General features: G+C 39.6%; 1 protein-coding gene across 2 annotated transcripts; it reads right to left on the minus strand.

Annotated features, from left to right (window-relative positions):
* Positions 1-4445: 4445 nt before the first annotated feature.
* On the minus strand, positions 4446-18717 carry LOC144662997 (uncharacterized). Of its 2 annotated transcripts, XM_078523925.1 has the most exons (7): positions 18520-18717; positions 15585-16774; positions 14725-14904; positions 14048-14302; positions 8889-9602; positions 6886-7155; positions 4446-5769 (listed from the first exon to the last, which is right to left on the minus strand). In XM_078523925.1, the coding sequence occupies exons 2-7, from the start codon at positions 16756-16758 to the stop codon at positions 4868-4870; spliced, it is 3495 nt and encodes a 1164-aa protein (XP_078380051.1). In that variant the 5' UTR covers positions 16759-16774; positions 18520-18717; the 3' UTR covers positions 4446-4867. The 2 variants fall into 2 exon arrangements, with proteins under 2 accessions (XP_078380051.1, XP_078380052.1); XM_078523926.1 differs by lacking the exon at positions 14725-14904.
* Positions 18718-19212: the final 495 nt, after the last annotated feature.

The raw sequence follows: 19212 nt of genomic DNA on the forward strand, positions 1-19212 counted from the left end.
CAAATCATTCCTAGAAATAAGTCTGTTTTTACTTGTAGACAATTACAATTAGCAAATTGTTTAATAGTCCGGCAAGACAACGTATAGACATAAGCGTACGGGCACCTTCGGACCTGGGGGGGCGGAGACCTTGTTGCCCGAAAAAAAAAATGGCATGGGTTGAAAGCCAAATAAAGAGGCATATATAATATGCAAAACAAAACGTGCACTGAAATAGTTTTGAAAAAAGCTTGCCTGTTTGCTAAAAGGAAACGATAGTACTTAAATTAATTTCGTGGCATTGCCCGAAGGTGTCAATGCACTGAATCCTTTTTCCTCGGAAATATTTATTTATTCACTCTAGTTCAGGGAAAAAAATTATCTATAAAAATTAAAGTATTTTGGGGGAGCCAATTTACATACTATTGTTTTCCCCCACCTTGAAAGTTACACAAAAGCGTTCGAAACATTTTCAGGGATAAATGGATCGAAAAGTTTGAGCTATCCTTAAGAACTTAACATTTGAGAAAAGCATCTGCAGCTTCATCACAATTGTAACAGCTTTGTTTCAAGGTCTTACACTGGGTCCACCGCGCGCAAACGCTCAAGCTATGGAAAAGCTGATTGTAACTGAATCAAACTGAGTGGTCACACAGAATTTTCGAGGAAAATCGAACATGATGATAACAATTTGCAAGAGGAAACGAAAGCAAATAAATGAGAAATTTGGACTTTTGAACCACAAAGCTCGGTCTTTTTTTCAATACTTTTCCTGTTAATGTAATTCGTTTTGAACGTAATTTTGAGATTTGCGGCTTATTTTCTATTTTTTGCAATGCTTATTGCCCGAATTCTAAGCATTTTGCCCGAAAATTTTCGGCACTGGGGGGGCTGCAGCCCCCCTCGCCCCCCCCCCCCCCCCCGCCTCGTACGCCTATGCGTATAGATTTACGTTTTCTTTCGAACTAATCAGAGTTTTTTTCTAGATATATAGGTATAAGAGTAACCAGCATTTTTTTCTGCTGCCAAGCTATTTGAAAGATAACAGTGAAATAATAAAATTAATCTATAAAAAATACTTGTTTACTGTTCTACCGTAGAATCTTAGATTTCTAGTTTCCGCTTTTTCAAACAGAAGATTACCTGTCTATTCAGTGAGCTGTAATTTCTGAATTAAAATACCTGAAAGAGGAACAGCTCACAGTCTTAATCACACAATTAGAAAAAATGTAGTGCTTTGAATGAGATATCATCGGAAACTCTAATTCGCAGCAGTCACCCTGTTTGTGATTTTTTCTCGGTGCTCAAGGACTTCCTTGTATAAGCATTTGCCGTATCCAACTTTGGTTTAATTTCTATACGAAAACAACTATTTTTTTCCCGGAGGAAAAATAAGTCAGATGCTTGCTGTGGTTTTTGTACTCGCTGTGATCTTGTTTTTCTAGGGTTTAAGGTGGTCTAATCCCTGAAATATCAAGTTTCTTATGCAGAAACTATTATTTTAAAACATGAACGATTAAAATCTCTATACATTTGCGAAACGTATTTGCAAATAATTTAATTTCGGCTCTAATTCCGCATTGATGTGTGTTTAAATTAAGAAATCTGCTTGGCAACGATTGTTTACAATCAAAAAGGTGCTTACAAACTAGACAAAATTCAACATATTTCAATTATACTTTACATGATAATGATCGATAAGAGAGCTTTTAAGTCATACGCAATGAAAAACCAGTGTTTCTTATTTCCATTTTATACGTACGCCCATTATGCCAAGCTTTCGTTTCCATGACTGGTGTGTAACCTGGTGGCGTAATTTGGTATTAAACGGAACATTAATTTAGCTCCTTTTAAGACTTTCAAGTTTGATGCAAAGGAATATTACACCTTGCCGAGAAACTGGGAATTACTGAAGCCGGCCATTCCCTGAAAGACAAGCATACAGAGGAATCGCTCAAACATTCCCAGTTCCAGTCCTATCGACCACTACAAAAAGATCTGTGGCTATACTCCTTCTTGATTTCCTGATTATTCAAATACAAGACCACTTTTCTGACGAGGATCACCACGCTTCGGCTGCCACCTCCTTTATTTGGAGCCATCAAAAATTGTCAGCAACACTTATCTGATGAAACAGAAGGCACCGATGTTGTACTGGGAGGAAGTTTTTCAATTTTCCAAATAATTGGGAATGCGAAGATGGCAAACTATGTGGCAGTCAGCAGATAAGGAACTTCTAAGCAATCTTCTACTAGCACTTGGTGCAAGAGGCGGTGAAGCGTTTTGAAACGTAGGGGGCTTATCGTACTCCAAGCCACGCGCATACTTCGCCCACCGGGGGAGGGGGCGGGAGCATTCCCCTACTCAAATTTCCAAAATGTCTTTACAGCAGGGCGCCCAAAAGTGTGACCACTTTTAATTTATTCACATTCTTTCGTGCAGATTTAATCCAATCAAAAGCCGTGGATAGCTTGCAGTTGACTTCTGATTGGATTAAATCTACACGAAAGAATGTGAATAAATTAAAAGTGGTCACACTTTTGGGCGCCTTGCAGTAACAATGTCCGGCGTGTCTGTAATCTCTGTGTCTGAAGTCACGGATGGCACAGACGATGTCAAATACAATCTTCACAGATTGCGGGCCTCTTCTAGTAGCGTAGGAGAAAACAATTTGTGCAAAGATCATGAGACTGAATATCTACTGAAATATGAGAGGGAGGGGGACTACTGAGCCCCCAAACGTTTTGTTTGGAGGGGGGGGGGGGCTACAGCATGGGTGCGTACGTGTGACGAGGATGCTTTTCCAAATGTCCATCGTCTTCTCCTCATTGCATGCACCCTACAATTGGTAGTGAAAAATTCTTTCCGCGCATGAAAAAGACATGACCTGCTTTAGATCAACGATGTCTGAAAAGTGCTTATCAGATCTCGCTGATATTGCCATGCATTACTCGGAGAGATTCGAGGTGGGACGAGAAATGCGAGGGCTCTGTAAAAGGTCATTCAAGAAGACTCCTTCAGATAACATTGTTCGATTAGCAAAGTATGTAGAAAATTACTGCTGTCCTTTTTAAGAGGGTTGAATGGAGTGGTGGCTTATACGGTTAATTTCTTGGGTTTTTTTACGACCAACGGTTAATTATTAACTGTTTCTGTTTTTAAGTTATAATTCTATGCTTATAGCGAACACTCATTTTAAATTAAGGGGGTTGATTCATGAACCATTGTGGCACGTGGCCTGAAAAATGCCCATTTTTGAAGTCGGGCCGTGAAGTTCTCTAGCATAATGAACATGTAATAGCAAAACTAACCCACAAAGTCGTTTTAGGAAAAAGATATTTTGTATACAAAACCACCTTGAAATTATACCGTTTTAGGTAAAACTTCCTACCATCTTATCTTTGATATCCTCCTTTTTTCTAAGTAAATATCTAAAGAAAAACAACGTCGAATTTTATTAATCTACTTTGAATTGTGTTAAGGACGATTGGTTAATACAACCGCAGGCTCGAGCGAAACTACGTAAAATTACCTTATACCTGTTACACCGTATTTCCTGTTCGCTGTAATTTTTCAAAATTTTGTTTAAGAAATTAAAACAGTAAAAATGTGGTAGTTTGACGTAATATATCAAACAAAAAAGACACTGTTCAATTTTATCGGGAAATCCAAAAACCGAGAAGAGAGTTGAAAATCCGACGCACAGCGGAGTATTTTTGACGAAATTTAAGGTGTTTGGATAGCCGGTGAAATACTGTCTCGAGTGTTTAATATATCTTCTCAATCGAAACAAAAATTGAGGAGTAAACGGAGAAATAAAATCTCAAAACTCTACGCTTGTTAAGACCGTGTATCCAAACCTCCTTCACGGTTATGAATTTCCTTGTTTTATCTAGATTAATTATTAATGAGTTTGAGAACTTTTTCTCCAAACTATCTATGCTATCGTAAGATGTCAGTTCAGTGACGTGACGTATCGTAGGATAACAGGACAAAAGAGGCGGAAGAGCATCTGATTGGTCAATTTCGATTTCGGAAGCGACATTTGCTTAAAACGGATATCAAGTGAGGAATTGAGACGCCTAAAACATCAAATATGTTTTTAATCTACTTCTTTCCGGATTCTATTCCTTTAACACTCAGAAGCTTCTAATTATCTTGGCTTGGGTACCCTGTGGTAATAGCTCTACAGCAGGTAATTTTTTAACAGTAGAACGGTTAGTCTGTCTTTTCTTGCTTTTAGATAAAAAATCTGACTTTCGAATTACAAACCCCTTCAGGGGGTATGACCTAATGTGTCCAGGTTAATACCTCGTCCGGAATGCAGCACTTTGAGTTTCGTGCTGCCTTTGGTTGTAACTTACATTTCGCGATTTAACACTAATAATCGTTTCAATATGACAATTCTTACTTTACGATAACTTATATTCTAATTCCATGTTTACTGGCGAAAGTATGCATCCTATCTATTGGTCCAATTTTTACTATGCATCGTAAGTCCCTTATCTCGTCTGAAATGACGTAGAGATCAGCATTTGGTGTCGACTGACTTTCATCTCTCAAACCATCACTGATGTTTTCGAGTATAAAGTCTACATCGTTTTCTTGGAAAGACACCAGTCAGTCACGAATACGTTTTTAACAGGAAAGTTTCGTTGGCAGCGATCTGTACTCCTTCTTTAATTTTGTACTTTTCTGTAGTCTGTATTCTTTCTGTATTTTCTGCACAAAACAGAATGTAAGTCATGTTCCTCTTTGGCGATGCTCCTATCGCCATCATATCAGGAGCCATAATCCCCGATTAATTGCTATTGCACACACTTTTTTTTTCGGGATTTTGTATCCACCCGTCCAAAAAACAATGGTCCGTCCGTATATAGTTTATACTTTATAGTCCAAGTTTTTTGCCAACATAAGTACGAAACTGACTGAATTTTCCGGCAATGTTTACTACGCATCGGAAGTTCCTTTTCTCGTCTGATATGATGAAGAGTAAGCAACAAGGTGTCGACCAATATTCATCTTTCAAACCATCAATGATGTGCTGAGGTATTTGGAAACTTCCATACCTAAAGTCTACATCGCTCTCTTGGAAAGACACCAGTCCTTTACGGAGACGCGTTTTTAACTGGAGAGTTTCGTTGGTAGCGATCTGGATCCCTTCGTTCCTTGACGTTGAGATTTTTATCAACTTTGGATTTATAGACCCTTCAAGTTGGCCACTCTTGCCTAACGTGATTCTTACTCCAATCAGGGGAATATGACGATATTGCTGTATTAGAATTTCATGAATGTAATCTGGGATGGAAAATTCGGGGTCCCATAGTTGAATATCTTTTAACTCAAAAGATATTTTTCCATAACGAAGTAAACTTCTCAGCATGACAGATTCCCCACTGTTGGTAAGAGGATGCGTTGGCTGAATTTTAGCTACGGCTTGTGGCGCTGGCTGCTGCATATTTGGTACACTCCACCTATGTCCTGTTTCCCACTCCGAAGGATTGCTTTGACGGGGATCACAAGGTGGTTGACGTGAACTGGTGGAAAAAGTATTTTCTTGAAAGTCTGTTGAAAGGTTTGTCGCTGGATCTGGTTGGAGAGCAGCCGATTTCGATTTCAGAATTTGTACCAAAACACCGGGTTCTACAGTCAGCATTCCATTTTTCAGCCAAGCAACAAAGCCTTTTCCTTTTTCATTAATGATGCGCTCAATGGTTTGACCGACAATCGCTTCATCTTCCTTTGATTCGAAAGACAGGGTTTCGCATATCAAGATGATGATCTTTTCGTCTGTAAAGGAAAGTGACAAGGTGTAGCTTGTGTATTGTCATCTTTTAAAACCTCGGTACCCACAAAGCGCAGTCATTAAAGCTTACGGGTACTCAGCAAAGGTTTATACGGGAAGGCTTCGCCCCAAGGCCCAAACCCTAACCCTTTATAAAATACCATTTTTGACAGAAAAGGTAACCTTTAATTAGCCTGATTCTCAGACGTCCCGGTCGATTGCTTCCCACTCGCTCTCCTCTCTAGGGAGAGGGAGGGGCGAAAAGGAAGCGATCGACATCGCAGGATAGAGAACCAGGCTACTCTTAGAGACTGTCCACAGCCTCTCGATTTTTCAACGCAAAAAAGCAAACGAAGCGAGCGCGAAGCGAGCGCGAAGCGAGCGCGAAGCGCGTGCGCGCGGGGGGGGGGGGGGTCGGAAAGCGAGCGAAGAGAGCTAAAGAAAAATAGAGAGGCTGTAGACATCTTTGAATAAAAGTGGAAGTTTTAGACTCCTCCCCTTGTTATCGCCTTGTAATTTACAATCCCGCCTTTTGACCTTTCAATTTGATCGAACCAATAAAATTTGAGCCCTCTATTTTTTTTCGCTCACCGCCCCCCCACCCCCTTGCTTCTTCCGTTTTGCGCTGGCGTCCAGTTCTCTTGCCGTTCCAACCGCGCGCTCATCGATCAAAAAAAAAAAACGAAAAATAGAGGGCTGTTGACAGTCTAACTCTTATAGAAAATGGCCCAACTTTTTTATTCTTACAGTGGAAATACTGCATCCCTTTCTTAAACGTTTTACTTCAGTGACCCGATTAAAATTTACTCAGATGAGTCAACAGTTAGATACTCCTGTTGGAATTTTTTTAAAGGCTCAGTAAAAAAATTAAAAAGCATTTTTTCCTACCTGTTCCACTACTTGAAATCGTGAAATCCCTACCCTTTTATTATCTCCAGCCTGAAGAAAAGTAGCCCTTTCGGGTGGAGCCTCCCCCTATAATCCACTATAGAGAGTACTGCACGCTCCCCGATGAGGCTTGCGTATGGGAGTAAAAACATTTACACATTGCCTCCCCGCCGTGCTAATACCTAGAAAAAACACTGTTTTTCTTTCATTTCGAGAGTGAAATCCAATCTTACCAACTTCATTCAGCGCTGTTTTCAGAAGTTCTTGGTATTCGACTGTGCGTTGAGTGAGATTTCCATAAGCATCTTTGACCGTTTCGACATCCACAACCAAGACACAGAACTTGAGATAGTTTTGGGTCAAGTATTGTTTAACTTTAATGGGTGGCAAGTTCTCAACTGGAGGATTGGCTGGAAGATTCACTTTGGGGGCAATGTCTTGAAAAAATTTCCTCACGGCCTGCATGGAATAATCTGACACATTACAGCCAAGGATTGCTAAGTCTAGGGAAGAAAAGACACAGACTAACAGTGAGTCATTCGGTTTGCCAAACCGAATGACTCACTGTAAGTATGCATTCAAGTTTCAAGTTGGAAGTTTGAAGCCCATATTTTTTTTGGAATGACAGGAAAAAAACACCAGGGAAATTTGTGACCCTATTTATGAAAACGACCCTTAAAGGAAAGGACCATTATACCATTTCATGTTTCAATGCATTTTCAAACATTGAGAATGCTTTGTCAATGCGTTTTGGAACGTTGACAAAGCATTTTAATAACCTCTTCAATGAAATGAAAATTCCGTTGAAAACCATTTCAAAACCATTGCAAAACATTTGGAATGCGTTTTGAGACATTGGCAACACATTTCCAAGAATCCGAAAACCATTGAGAACCATTTCGAATCAAATCGTTTATTGGAACAGTTTTTGATGCATTGTAATTGTTGTTTTGCCTTTTTTTTTTGGATGGCTGATTCTATGAAAAATAAGAACCAAAAATGAAGGTCTTAAGGGCTTGCAAATGGTGAATTTATCACTGCCGTGAAGCCTTGTTCGAAGTAGCCTGCGTTTTTATTTAAGCTTCCTTTAGTTTTTGTAAAAGTTCATTTATAACCTTTGATTACCCATGACAAATAGGCCAAAAATGTACTGCTTTGTTTCAAAATCGTTGTTTTAGAAATGAAATTAATTGATGGTTTGCCTGGGCCCTTGCCCATCGGGCAAGTAAGTATGAAAAGTCACTTGCCCGACAGGAAAATCTACTTGTCCCGGACGACCGGACGGGGGTTTTGGTGAGCCCTGAGCTATACACAATGTAAAATATTTTAATAAAAAGCTGCTTTCCATGAATGCTGTGCCTTAAAGTACTTGTTCGACTAAACGTTTGAACTGCCCAAGGGACTCTGCTTACCTTAAGTCATGTTAAGTCATATGGAAGACTGTTCCATGAAATGGCGCCACTATATCTAAAGCCATACAAAGAGCTTTGACAGATACTACGATTTCCAGTTGAGTGCGACGCGAACAAAGTTTGGTGACGAGGTTTCAACATAACAACGGCATTGTTGTCAAGGGCAAACTTCTCTGTTTCCTCAGTTACAAAAACAAATTTGTTACCAATGGTAACAGAGAAGTTTGCCCTTGACAACAATGCCGTTGTTATGTTGAAACCTCGTCACCAAACTTTGTTCGCGTCGCACTCAACTGGAAATCGTAGTATTGAAACATTTATTTGATGATAACTTAAATGACTACCGTAATGATTCGATTTAGCGCCCTCCTTCCAATAAGCGCCCCCTTCCGAATAAACGCCCCCCTTCGAATGTCTTTTTGTAAATAAGCGCCCCTATTCCAATAAGCGCCCCCATTCTAATTAGCGCCCCCGTTCTTATAAGCACCCCTATTCTAATAAGTGCCCCTATTGTGGATAACTGCCCATACTGAAGTCATTGACGTCAACTAGATAAAATCCTGACCGTTCGCCGTACAGTTCATGTATATATTTACTGCTGAAATGAACAATTATTTTAAAAGTAACTGAACTTTAAACAATTTCTAACTGTTACAGTTTCTGTTATTATAAGATACATTTGGTTGTTTCTCAAGAAATTAAATAAGCGCCCTGTCCCGAATAAGCGCCCTGTCTCGAATAAGCGCCCTCCCTCGAGGTGCCAAAAGTAAATTAGCGCCCCGGGCGCTAAATCGAATCATTACGGTAATTAACACTCCTCTCACCTTTACGCTCAGTTCTACCAGTGCTTGCAGTGTCTTTAGACCTAGTTCCTTGCTTGCTGTCAAGAGGTGCCATGATGTTTCCTCTGGTTGTACCAGTGTTGCTCAATAGGCCGTCCTCTCTTTTTTCCTCAGCAATGTTGGAGCCACTGAATAAGCTGCTGTCTTCTCTTCTTTGTTCAGGCTTGCTGGAGGGACTGAATGAGCCGTTGTTCCTTCGTTGTTCAGGCTTGTTGGAGGTCCTGAATAAGCCGTCTTCTGGTCTTTGTTCAGCACTGTTGGAACGACTGAATGAGCTGCCCTCTCTTCTTTGTTCACCACTGTAAGTGTTGGAACGACTGAATGAGCTGCTCTCTTGGCTTCTTTGGCCAGTCTTGTTGGAGGAACTGAACAAGCTGTCCCCTCTTCTTTCTTCATCCATGGACTTGCCTCTTTGCAGTGACTGTGCTGACTTGTTGCCTTCCCCTTTTGGTTTAGGCTCATATTCAAACTTCAATCCTTTCTTGTTTGGATCAAGGTGATGCTGTAGCGCCTCCTCGTGAATCGTCCTGTGTTTCTTGTTCCAAGAAAAGATGAAGCTTTTTCTTCCATCCAGAAACTCGTCTTTAAACTGCGAGGATATCTTCCTCTTTGCCCACCGTGAAATAACGACTTGGTCCTCCTCGTCTTCGTTCTTGTAGTTGTCATCACCTCCGATAACAATGATGACATTCCCTCCTACGAAGAAAAAAATTACACACAGCCAGTTTTCAATACAGAAGACAAGATAAAGAGAATATCCTGTAAATGATAACAAAATTTAAGCAATTTTAGCATGATACTAGGTCGTAATGTTTGTTGGTGCGCAATTCAGCATTTCCTGCTCGAGGGAGGTCTGAGAGTCGACCTTAGCCTAGTCCCTGGTCGTTCTCTCTTGTTTCCATGACCGCGCAATGCCTGCTCACGATGAAGCCCTTGAGCCGAGAACAACTAGTATAGGGACTATGCTGAGTCGAGCCCAAAAATTACTCCTTACTTGAGTATCTTTGTGCGGCAAGCAAGTAACAACCAATTAGAGACACTACACGGACCTTTGGCAGCTTCGTCATCGGTATGAAGTTTGCGGGTCGAATCTCAGACTCTCTTGAGAGGAGCAGGAATTGTAGGCGCTCAGAGAGTGGGGATTATTTTCCAAGCGTAAATGTTTCTTTGCTTGATAATTTTATTAATACGTTTGGATTATTCCAACTTCGAAATTACGGTTCACCGTTGTTTCATTCCCTTAATTAAGCTAGAAATTTAATATAGTCGAAATACAACATCTTTAGTTGAATATTTTCAATGAAGATATTGAAAATACGGTATTAACAAATTTGGATTGAAATATTGGTATTTCCAAGTGATTTATGATAACTATTACTTTCACTTTAGAGTCACTTAACCAAAATACATGTACATCATCATCATCATCATCATCATCATCATCATCATCATCATTTATTTGCCACTTCAGAATTAAACATACAAAATAACTTAAAAAGATAGGGCGAGGAGACCTCCAAGAAACCACAAATCTAAATTGCATTGTCGTCGTCAATCGCGGACCCGAAACATAGGTTAGTATTAAATAAATTATTACTCTGTGCACAGTGCTGCAAAACATGTGTAATAGTATCAGCCCTTAAAATCCGGCAACTAATAAGGAAAGCTATACTTAAGGTACTTCCGCCTGCTCTCTTACCCGTTGCATTCAGTAACGCTCTATAGATCTTCGCGTAACCAATTCCAGCGTTGTCTTCGTTAATCGAGAGTCGAGATTCATGTGCATAGACGACAAAAAAAGCCAAATCCATATCTAGTTTAGGAATGGTTTTGGTGGTCATCTCAGACATTTTAGAAAGACAAAAATAATGCCTCTCCGAGGAGTAGAGGCCGACTTTCGCTTTCGTTGCTTCTAACAGATCTTCAACGACATCTAACTTGTAGAGTTGGTCACAGTTAAACAGATGCACCTTTCGTGGCTGCCATTTGTATACACAATAAGGTTTAGTAATTTGTACTGAAAAGCTCTTAACTTTGTATCCAAAGTAACACTAAACGCTAGAGAATAGATTTTCTTCCAATCGACGGAGAGATTTGGATAGTCATTTTTAAATTTCTTTTGGGCAGTAGGAGGAATTACTTTACGAGAAACAAACTCTTCATAAACTATTTTGGAGGGAATGTTAGAAATATCCAACATTTCCCCCTTTATTGGCACTTCAAAAGAATTTGCAGGGCAGGAGTATGGTTCACGGTATATACTCTCACCCTTGATAATGGAGCGCCATTCCTTTGGAATGGCACTGACTACTCCCATTAAAAGGAAAAATTGACTAGGTGATAGTTTTGACCTGAGAACTTTATCACTTTCCAGAAACGTATTGTCTTTAGAGACTAAATCTCCGATTTTGCTTATCCCACAGTTTATGCGGAAAAAGGCATGATATAAAGATTTACCTTCACATAGAATGTTTTTATTATTCCACAAGTATTGGTTCATAACATCCCCGTACGAAACCACTTCTTTACTTGAAAGAGTTGACCACGCAGCAAGACAATCTTTGTAAAACTCGGGTAAAAATATGGGCAATTTTGGGCAATCAAAATGACACTGCAAAATGAACTTTCCGCCTAGTTTTTTCAAATAGTGGTTTAAGAAGATCTTCCAGGGACTAACATAGTCCTCAATATACTTCTTCACGCACATTATTCTTTGCGCTAGAACCATAGATTCTATATCCAGCATCTTAAGCCCTCCATTTTCAATGCAATTAATCAAAGCTAACCGTTTAACCTTATCCTTTCCTTTTCAAATAAAGCTGTAAAGTTCTTTATTGACTGCCTGTATGAGATCTTTAGACACATGAATAAGCGACGCTTTCGACATAAATTTCGGAATAGCAAAAGATTTAACGATTTGTATCTTTCCTATAAGTGTGAGTCCCCTCCATTTCCACATGCCTAATGTTTTTTTAATAGACTTTATAATTGCCTCGAAATTATCCTTTTTCCTAGAAAGTTGATCATAATCAAAGTGTACGCCTAAAATCTTAATTGAGCGTTTAAATTCATAGGAAGGTGATTTAGACAAATTTTGGACCCCTAAGCAAAAAAATTCTGTTTTTTCCTCATTTAATTTTAAACCTGAGAATCTCGAAAACAGATCTAAATTATCAATCAGGTTCTCATACGAAGACTTATTCCTCAAAAAACATGTCATGTCATCCGCGAAAAGAGAGATTTTCACAACTTCATCCTCAATTTTGATCCCTTGAATCTTGTCATTTTGTCGAATACTGCAAGCTAGAACTTCTAAACTAAGAATGAACAAGAGAGGGGATAACGGATCCCCTTGTCTCACACCACGGTCAACATTAAAGTAACTTGTCGCAAATCCATTATTTATTACGCAACTAGACACGTTTGAGTAAAAGGTGCGAATCCACTGAATAAAAGATGGTCCGAAATTGAATGTGCGATGTTTTTTTGAATGTGCGATGTTTTGTTTGGTAAGTTTGATATCGATACAGACTCTATGGTAGTTAACCATATTCTTCTTCTTGGAAAATATTTTATTTATAGGTGTAAGCTTGATAAGATTAAACCCTCTTTACCAGTTTTTAAGGCTAAATTAAGAGCTACTCTTAAATTAGAATTTTACATTGCCAGGAAAAAAGGTACACTTGCTCAACATTACAGAAAATGGAATATCTTTATTCCTGTATTAAGTTAGACTATTTCCTTTTTCCACTCTACCTTTTAAAAAAACTCCACCGAAAATATTTTAGGTCACTCTATTTTTTCGAAACCTGCTTTTTGACCTTTTGTTTAGAAAGCTGGTGTTTGCTTTGCATGTCTCTTTTTTCTTCTGCTCTCCATAGCATAATATACCTTGTTTATTTTTTAACGTGCTTTGTTTGTAGTAAGTAATGTTAAGCTTGTAATAATTTATTGTTGTAGTGTAAGTAAGTATTGTATTAGTGTAAGTAAGTAGCGTTAGGACTGTAAGTAATGTTTAAATTGTAAGTAGTGTTTCTTTTTTCTTTGTAATTTTGTACTGTATGTTTGTATGGCAAGAAATTAAAAATATTAAAAAAAAAAAAAAAAAAAACCTTTCGTGGCTGCGACACCGTTTCCGTGGTATGCGAGTACGAAGTGGCATCATACTGTGGAGAATCATAACACCATGAGCATTGTTGTGGCCGTTTCTCCCTAACCTTTGCCATTGGCGGGGTTTCAGGTTTTGGTGGAGGCTTTCGTTTTGGCCGCTTACATTCAGACTTCTGTCCTTTCTTTTTTGGATCGTTTAAATGCAGCAAAGGAGCAACTACTGCAGCTGGTTCCACTTCACTTGCTGAAACATCAAGAACAATTGAAATTAAATTATCATCGCACCGAAATGTGACATAAAGGCTATTGTAATGCTCGACTCTGCATTGCAGTTGCCTCTCTGCTGAAAGTGTATCACTTATCATACACGAAGATTTACCAGGAAATTAAATAACCGCGTAGACGTTCGTTTATCAAACTCAAAGAAGGAAGCTAAGAAGGGACCCACCCTGTACCCCTTCGGGTTTCCATCGCACAGATAATTTATTTGCATTTATCCTCAATAAACAGTCTTGGTTTATATTCGTTTTGGTTTTAAATTTTAAACCCAGTTTCATTTTCATTTTCTTTTGTTTCCGATCATGATAACGAATATGGGCGAAAATAAAAATCAAACTGCGTTCCTGACAATTTTCAAACCAAAATAAGACATACTTGACCAAGTAGAATGATTGAGCAATGTAAATTAACCTGACTGAACTTCATCCACTGTAATATATGACAACGTACGGAGTAAGTACTGACACCAATCAGTTATCTGTCCGCTTGCATTAATAGTTCTTTTCTGATCTGGCTCTTTCTTCATAAAGATTCCCCCTTACTGGAACAAGCCTCCTTATCAATTTGTTGGCGTGAGAGCACAGTTTACAGGTACGTTCATTTAATATTTGTTATAAGTACACTGTTATTGACAGCAATACTGAAATACTGTAAGGTAAAGCGGAAAGAGAAATTTGGAAATGGCTGCAACCGAATTTTAACTTCGGTACGCTCCCTGTCGGAAAGCAAAAAGCTAATACCACTCCTCTAACCTTCGAGCTTAGTTCTTTCAGGGCTTGATAGAGGCATTTCTTTAGGCCTGGCTCCTTGATTGTTGTTTACAGCTGCCGTGTTTGCCGTGGCTGTGCAAATGTCAGAGCTACCACTGTCTGCTTCTCTTCTCTGTTCAGTCGCGGGCTGATCTTCCTGTAGAGAACTTGTTTGTCCCGATGTCCCAACTGATTTGCCGTTCGCCTGTTTTCCTCCAGGTTCCGATACACTGCCCAGCTGCGGCATTTCAAGTTGATCTAAAGATTAATTGTACATATTTAGGGGGCGGGAAGCCAAAACGTTTGATCAGTACACTTCGTCCTTCACTGCCCACAACACATATTGTGGAAAACTGGAGACAACACGCAACAAAGGACCAAGCTGGGTAGACGCAAGCTGTCCATGCATTTTCTCTATTAAAGTACCGCGTGAAATTAAATGCTCACGGCCTTCCTGCTCCCTCCCCTACCCCTCACGAGTAGAAATGGTAGGTCCGTAAGTTCTGCCCATGACAGGTTTTCATAAAGATTTGATTTTTGAATATTAAATATTCCTGTTTTGTCTGCGGACTATCGTCTGGCTTGATTCCACGAAGCCCATTCGTCTCGGGTAATAACATGGGCTCATTCGTCTTCTCTACCGATGTTTTTAATTATTATCAATACTGCAGAAGAGTTACCTTTTAAAATGCCGGTCAAGTGTTCTTGACTCTCATTTGAAACTGCCTGACCCATTTCCCCTTTTGAACCAGTTAATGACACTTCATCGTCCACATTCTGTTCCGACTTTTCATCTGCAGCTTGACTTCTATTCTGCAAAGGAGCAACTTCTACAGCTGGTTCCACCTCACTCGCTGAAACTTTAAGAATTGAATTAAATTGTTATCAAATCGACATGTGACATAGAGGCCATTATCAGTACTCGACCCTGCATTGCAGTTGCCTCGAGGACAGTGGACAGCGTATCTCTGCTGCCGGATTGTGTATCACTAACCATGCACGAAAGACTCTACCAGGAAAACAAATAACCGCGTCAACGTTCGTTTATCAAACCCAAAAAAGGAAGAGGGTATTGCCAATGCCAACCCTGATTGGGATTGCCAACTCTAGATTTGTATCCATTGGGTTTCCACCGCACTTCTAAACTTGAAAAACATCGGGTATGAACGTCGAAATCCGGAGGAAAAATCATTTGCCTGCGTAGCTTGAACATGGTTTTTTCTTCTCTCGTCTGTTGCTCACTAAAGCAGGGCTCACTTTCAGTTTATTTAACAGCACATTTCGCACGTACTATTCAATATATCTTTCTCGGAAACAAACTGGCAACATAAAAGTAGATCCGAGAGAATAAACGCAACAACTTTCAGATGAATTACAGCAGTGGAAACGAAAATTTATTCGAGCAAACGGGGGTAAAATTGCAGTGTCCAAAATGTAAACCCTTTTAATTCGAGTTATCGGGAGGTTAATTTTAGAAATCACAAGCTCGATAAACCGGTATTCCAGCGTACATCAAAGACAAATACTATTAAGTACTTACAGTTAACCAAGGAACCCATCATTTCAACAAGATCGTTGCACTGCTTCTCCCAGCTGTACTTCTCAGCATAACGTGTCCGTAGTGCTTGGCACTCCTTAAGTGCTGTTTCTCTGCCTTTTTCTCGCACACCTTTGATAGCCTCAGCCCAATGCTCTGGATCTTCGGAATCTACAATCCAAGAAGAGCCCCAAGGTATTTCTTGCAGGGCTTCTCCAAATCCACTGTTTTGACTGACAAGAAATGGCAGACCTGCAGATAAGGCTTCCAGGGCTGTCAAACCAAATCCTTCAGTTCTTGAAGGTATAATAGCAAGATTTGCCCTAGATAACAGCAAAGCAAGGTCATCACGGTTTTCAAGAAAGCCTTTCACGGCTAGTTGGTTACGGTTTAAGCCTTGCTTCAGTAACTTCTCTGCCACTTGGTCTTCGTTTCCACTGGGTGCACCTACAAAGACGAGTTGGTAACTTCTGTCATTTAATTCTGCAACGGCTCTGGCAGCAATATCGAATCCCTTTAGTTCGAAATCCTCAGAATCACCACGTCCAAATACTAAAACACGAAACTTCTTAGCTTCTTTGTGGGACAGCTTCAAAGTGGATAATTCAGTAAAAATACCTGGCGTAAGATTAAAGACATTTTTGTCGCACGAGCTGAGGTAAGTTGAGTAGAACTCATGAAGCTTGGGTCCAACTGCTACGACAAGATCAGCAATTTTACACAGATTCACTTCAATCCATTGCTTTTCGTCACCTTTAGAGATAGCACCAGAGTAATCTTTGAACATTGCAAGTTCTTCAGGGGCTGTATGCACAACTTGCACCCATGTACAATGATGGGAGTCCCTGATCACCTGAGCTTGTTTGCCAAGCTTTACCCCATGTCCAATGATTATGTCAATGACAAGATCACTCGGTGGGAAACACAACCAGTCAATTGATTCAAAGCCAGGCCGCTCTTTTGCCTTTACAATGCTTATGCCATGACTGCTAGCTGCCTTCTTGTCGTCTTCAGTGCATCTTGGAACAAAGAAAGTGACAGCCACGTTTGGATGTTTAGCAAAGTGTATAGCCAACTCTCTGTTCATGGTTGACAGACCACCTTTGGAGGACTTCCATTCGTCTGCCAAAAGGGTAATTCGTAACGTTCTACTAGACATGACGCTGGAAATGTTCATGAACTTATTAAACCTCCTTTAAAAACAGACACAGATGGAGTTTGAGTACTTAAACATGCTTTTACGTCATTTTACTCCCCCTTCCCCTAGAAAATCGAAAACTTATACCTTTTTTTAAAGCCAAACCCAGAAAATGACACCCTATACAAGGGTAAAATGATAACTGGTCGTGGAAAGGTCGTTATTTCTTTTCTGTCGCATGAAAAAGTTTAATGGAATCGCTTCAGTTTTGTTTTCGTTTAGCTGGACGTTTACGCACTGTTACTTTAGCTATTCAATTTAAAAGAACTCTAAGGACCACGGCGAGAGCACAATGCCAAAAGGGGCAAATAGCACACCCTATCTAAGCACTGAGAACCTCAAAAACCATACCATATGGAGCCGATATATGAGAGTACCCGGGGGGGAATTATCCTATTTGAGTAGCCTTTGAAACGTCAGTTTGCAAAATCAAGAACAAATAATGCTTGCATTATTTAAAACAAAGCTCGATTTTCTGATTTTCTTGCATATAAATACAGCATTTAGTATGTTTAATTCGGTTGCATCGCCCAAGATGTTGGTGTACGTGCATTTGCAACTGCATGTAAAATCATACCGTGATGACATTTTACCCGTCAATTCAGCATAAATTCTGGCTTGGAACTTCACATGCACAACATGCAAGTCAAATGTTGATACATTGACCATGCACCCCTTTTACGGGACGTATGGAATTTCAGCAGTTTAATTAACCGAGTGACTGATTTTTCATTAGTTGGCAAACAGCATGTATACCACTGTCGAAATTAACCGTTTGATAAATCTGTATATTACAAATTAGCCAAGAGGTAAATAACTTCTTTCTTTGACATCACGTTTGACATAATTTTCGATCGTATTTTGTAACGTATGCTAGTAATCTTTTAATTTAGGAATGTTATTCGAAACAAGTATAAGTGCTCTTTTAGAAAGTCAATTATTGTACTTTAAATACTGTTAGTGATGTTTGATGAAAACTGAAAGACAAGTTAAACCGTTTTATAACTAGAGTGGCAAAACTCGAAACTTGCACAAGTACTATCCAGAATAGAGTTGAAGACTTATAACTCATCCCCCGGAACGGCTTATTGGGTGGCAAGTTATTCCAAAATGAGCACTTTCCACAATCTAACATTTCTCGAACAAAAATGTACTATGTCACGCGAGTGACACACATGTCACGCGAATAAGGTACTTCTCATGGAAAAAAAATCGTGGTCTGTCTATCTAGACTAAGTTTGAGATGGGAAAACACATAAAAGTGACATTAAATTAGTCTGAGTTGGCATTCAATACAGAAAAAGTTTATAATCTTCGGCTACAGCTGGGAAAATCAACAAATCAGTTGTAAGCATCTCTGGTATTTAAATAAATAATATAAATAGAGCCTTGGTTCTTAACTGCAGTTTGATTGTAATATGGCCTTGATCGATCACACTAACACACTTAATTCATTATCATCATTTGAGTGTTTAAGGAGGCACTGTGGCGGCCTTCGTGCCCACAATACATGCAAATTCGGCAGTCACATAACAAACCAACTCAACAAGTTCTAGTTCCAAGCTAAAACTCATTCCTAGTGCGGTACGTTCACATTGATTGTTTAACCAAAAGATTACGATCGAATAACAGCAGATCACTAGCGATCCTTTACATGAATACTGAACAAGTAGGAAATAACGTAGTAAATCGTCGAGGACGCACATAGAAAACAAGACTTTCCGCTAAAGACTAGCTTACCATAATTTCTTTACCACGTCAAAAGCGGAAGCAGCAATCGATTGAAAAGTAGCTCACTGTCATCTGACTGAAATGTAGCAAGCTACACAGATGTTATAAGAACTAGCAGCCTGCTAGCAGGCGGACGTAGGATCAACTTAAACAGGCTTTGAGTCAGTCTTGCTTCTGCTAAAACTCAAAAACAGTTTCTGTTGCCATTTTGCTGAACTGCTCCCAGTTGATCAATCGCAAATGCGGAAAGAGCAAAGGCTCCTGGGACATCAGAGTGTCACGCGACATTCCTAACTAGTCACGAAATATAAACTGGTTTCGGCGGCAATAGTTCTCTATCAGCTGAGTTTTTTTTTCCTTTCCAGTTTTTCCTGAAACAGAGCGAAGAGCCGTCGGGTGTGATATCAATCACCGTTGAGGATTTCAACGCCAGTGCATTGGATAAGGATAGCAATTGGGGAACCATACTCACGGGCAACACTGATCTAGTAATTCAGCCAGTCCTTATTTTCTCTTGGCCAGTCCCAGTAAATTAAAGGTCTCTTTGCAACGAGGAGCACAGAGGCCGATTCTCCCACATCTTTTACATCTAGATCTATTTGGATTTTGTTTTCCTGGAGAACAAAATTGTCAGATCATTGCTGTGGTTTTGCACTCATCATGATCTTGATTGTCTATAACCACATTTATCTTTAATGTTCT

Source organism: Oculina patagonica, chromosome 8 (genome assembly GCF_052425735.1).
Source record: "Oculina patagonica isolate OP01 chromosome 8, crgOcupat, whole genome shotgun sequence".
NCBI lineage: Eukaryota > Metazoa > Cnidaria > Anthozoa > Scleractinia > Oculinidae > Oculina > Oculina patagonica.